Here is a 3,487-nt window from a genome sequence, read left to right as displayed (position 1 = left end):
CGGATTTGGCCAGGCACCTACCTACATGTGGGTACCAAACACAGCAGTTGTAGGATGTTCCAAAAGGCTGGGACGTGTATCTCCTCTTCCCTACACCTTAGAATTGGCTAGGATGCAGTCTGGCATTCGCTATCTTCCCGAGCTAGAACATCCATTTTGTGAAGAGCTGTGACATACAATTCTTCCACAGCTCGGTATTGAAGTATAGTATATTACAAAACATAGTACATGTTGAGAACAAAGAGAGGATCTCGGCAGGGAGCCTGCCTGTCAGATCAGCTCACAGCTGCCAGGGGAGGGGGATTTCTCACCCCCCATTGCTGGCTGCAAAGGAATTCAAGAGAGTCGGATTACACTATGCCTGGAGACCTGACAACCAGGGCACAGGTTATTATTCTAGAATATTCTTCACAGCGCCATTAGTTCCACAGCACTTTACAGACATTACGGTCACTGTGCCAATTGGAGCTCACAATCTACATTCCTTATCAGTATGTCTTTCAAGTGTGGGAGGAAACTGGATAACCCGGAGGAACCCCACCCGGGAGAACATACAAACTCCTTGCAGATGTTGTCCTTGGTGATCTCATCAATAATCTTGTGACCATTAAATCTAGAGGGGATTTTTTGCGTCCATTAAATTCACCCAGAGAGAGACTAGTGTTTAAATTCTTTAGTTACTACCCCAGTGTACCACCGGGATGTCTAATATTTTCCTGCAGCTTTGTAGCATTATTCTATTGGGGTTATTGAAATGATTGATTAAAAGTTACAGAAGTTGGTCACTCCTTTTTATTATCCCCCCTATTTATCTCCCCGGGCATTTAAGGGTTCTTGTAATTACCTTACGTTGCCATTACTGCCTGTGAGCGGTGCTATAGCTGGCCTCTCAAAGGCATCACGTGACCCGCCGCTGGTGTCACGACAAGTGAGCCTTGACATTAGTGACGCGCTCCCCGCAGTGGATGCTGGGATGTGAGCGGGGTTACTCCCGTGTCACACCCAGCATCCACCATGCGCTTTCCCAATGAATGAGGAGAGGGAGAGCAAGCGGTGGATGCTGGGTGTAACTCCGCCCACAACCCAGCATCCGCCTGTGGAACGCAGAAGAGAGATCCCCAGCTACATCCAAAACCATGATGTGACATCAGCGGATGTCAGAGCCGGCTGCATCCGTGGGTCATGTGATGCCTGTGAGCGGCCAGTGATAGCGCCGCTCACAGGCAATAACTGCAACAGAATGTAATTAAAAAAAACCTTAGGGGCCAAGGGGGAATACATTGGGGGGTAATAATGAGTACTGGACAACCTCTTTAATTTTTATGGTTATCCCTTCTCAGTGAGCATTACTAATTTGAGCTCAGATTAAGACCAGGATTGAGGTTGAAATGAGTCATTTTTTCTCTTATTTTCACTATTATCAACCAGCCTATTGTCATGCTATTTTAGATTGTTTAAATAAAATTTTGATAATTTTTAATCTGGAGCTGAATGTATTTTTCCTTTTCTATTATTTGACAACGTGGGATCAGAACGGAGTTCCATGCACCTGAATCAATTTATAAGTGGTGAGCTGACCTTTTTCTCATTAAAACTATTATTAAATTGAGGGATTTATTATCTACATAGTGATATATCTGTGTTTCCTCTAGATGTTTGTTTGGACCTAGCTTCCCGGGCCACCATCAATCAGCAGAGTGAATGAGCTGTACCATTAAATGTTTATCCAGACATAAGCTCATACTGCACAACCCAACTAGGCCCCATTAACTTGGATGGACTGAGCTGTAGAGCCAGTCACATTCGCATTCACAGCTCTGACGGGAAAACAATGGGGGGTCATTGAGCTTTACTAACTTCATTGCTTTTTCATTATCCAATTTGTGAAGGTCTTGAACCCACAACTATGATAAATTGCAACTCTCCCTATCCTAATGAGCTATGACTTCTATGTTTTCTCTGGTTTCTGTATCTTTTCTTTGGAATATGAAATCAATGACATTTTGAAGAACTTTGGACATCTGACTCCGGAGTCTGACCGTCCTGTAGATCAAGAATGAGGAATGAAGAACCGGCAGAAAATCCAAGACAATATAAAGCCAGTCAAGGCTTATACAGTAAAAATAGAAGATAAAAGAACTAGCAAAATGACCAATAAGGTATATAGAGTTATATATGAAAGTGAAAAATACTAATTTCATGGCTGAGTAATATGTCTCCAAGTTGATGGATGAATTACTGCTCATCTTCATCTTTACTGTGTGATGATACAATGAGACAAAGAGGAGTATGGACGAGATCAAATAGAAAAATTGTGGTAAAAGAGATCCTAGAGTGAAATTTAATATGGAGCTTATAGTAAAGCAAACTGTGAGGTCATCATCCATGGTCGTGTTGTGTGATCCGTCGTCACTGGTCATCTCAATCATACTCATAAAAAAGAGCATCAAACTATTGAAAGCAGCGAGAAGTCCTGAGGCTACAATGAAATGACCAGTCCGGTGTACAATCACCCTCCTCAGATACAGGAACAGTCTGGTGCGGAGGTTGGAGATCTTCAGACAGAAGACAATGGAGAGCAGGGTTGTTAACCAAATATTGGTGTAATTAAAAAAAAAGTAAACTACATTAATGATATTCACAATTAATTCTGAATTGGAGCTTCTCACTAATAATTCAAAGTCAATCATATAAAAAATATCAGTGCACTGCATGCCCATCCTTGAGATCCCAAGAAAAGTTACAATGTGATCAACAGACGTCACTGATCGTCCTTTCCACCAGTCAGTGACATTGGTGACTATAATAAATGAATGGATCAGCAGTCCGGGAATGAAAGCGATTACTGCAGTGGTCAGAAGACTCAGCATATCGACTTGAGTGTCCCCCTCAGTGGAAACAGCCATCTCTCCAGTACAATGAGGATCCTGATAATGTAATGAGGCTTTTATGGAAGGTTTAGTGACAAAATATTCACACTTATTTAAATTATACATATTTACTAATAAAATGACAAATAAATCCCATGGACGGAAAGTCACACCAGGACAGATGCAAATATCACATACTAGAATATTAAAACCTCAATTTGCATCTGTTAAAACAGAAAATGAGAAGTCTCCTGGAGAGGCAGTTTGCAAATATATGGCACTATTTAACTCACTATATACCTGAGTTATCTCCTGTAGATCTTTTATTCTAAAAATGAAAAACATAACAATAATAATAACAGAAAAATAACGAAATTAACAACCAGAAAATAAACAATGTAATGAATCTGGTCCAGCCGCTCCCTCTCTCCTCACACACATATTATACATATATACACAATAATAACTACCTACACCATGACATCTGGTCCAGTTACCAAAGAAAATAATAACCACAAACAATAAATAAAATAAACATAAACAAAATAAACAATAGCTGAGAAATATATACAAACTTTTTTTTTAAATTAATATAAAATAAATACTAACTATACAAA

General features: G+C 40.1%; 1 protein-coding gene across 1 annotated transcript; it reads right to left on the bottom strand.

The window, feature by feature from the left end:
* Positions 1 to 1,931: 1,931 nt before the first annotated feature.
* LOC141258425 (taste receptor type 2 member 13-like) lies at positions 1,932 to 2,906 on the bottom strand. Its single transcript, XM_073673426.1, has one exon. It carries the CDS (start codon positions 2,904 to 2,906, stop codon positions 1,932 to 1,934), a length of 975 nt encoding a protein of 324 aa, XP_073529527.1.
* Between the last annotated feature and the right edge of the window lie 581 nt (positions 2,907 to 3,487).

The sequence above is a fragment of the Phyllobates terribilis genome, unplaced genomic scaffold (genome assembly GCF_046119375.1).
Source record: "Phyllobates terribilis strain yellow unplaced genomic scaffold, ASM4611937v1 Scaffold_3__8_contigs__length_932513732, whole genome shotgun sequence".
NCBI lineage: Eukaryota > Metazoa > Chordata > Amphibia > Anura > Dendrobatidae > Phyllobates > Phyllobates terribilis.
Note: the sequence above shows the minus strand (reverse complement) of the source record. Positions and strands in the feature narration are given on the sequence as shown.

Excerpts from the sequence above, each read along its gene's own strand:
- LOC141258425 (XM_073673426.1), bottom strand. The coding sequence starts at position 2,906 with ATGGCTGTTTCCACTGAGGGGGACACTCAAGTCGATATGCTGAGTCTT.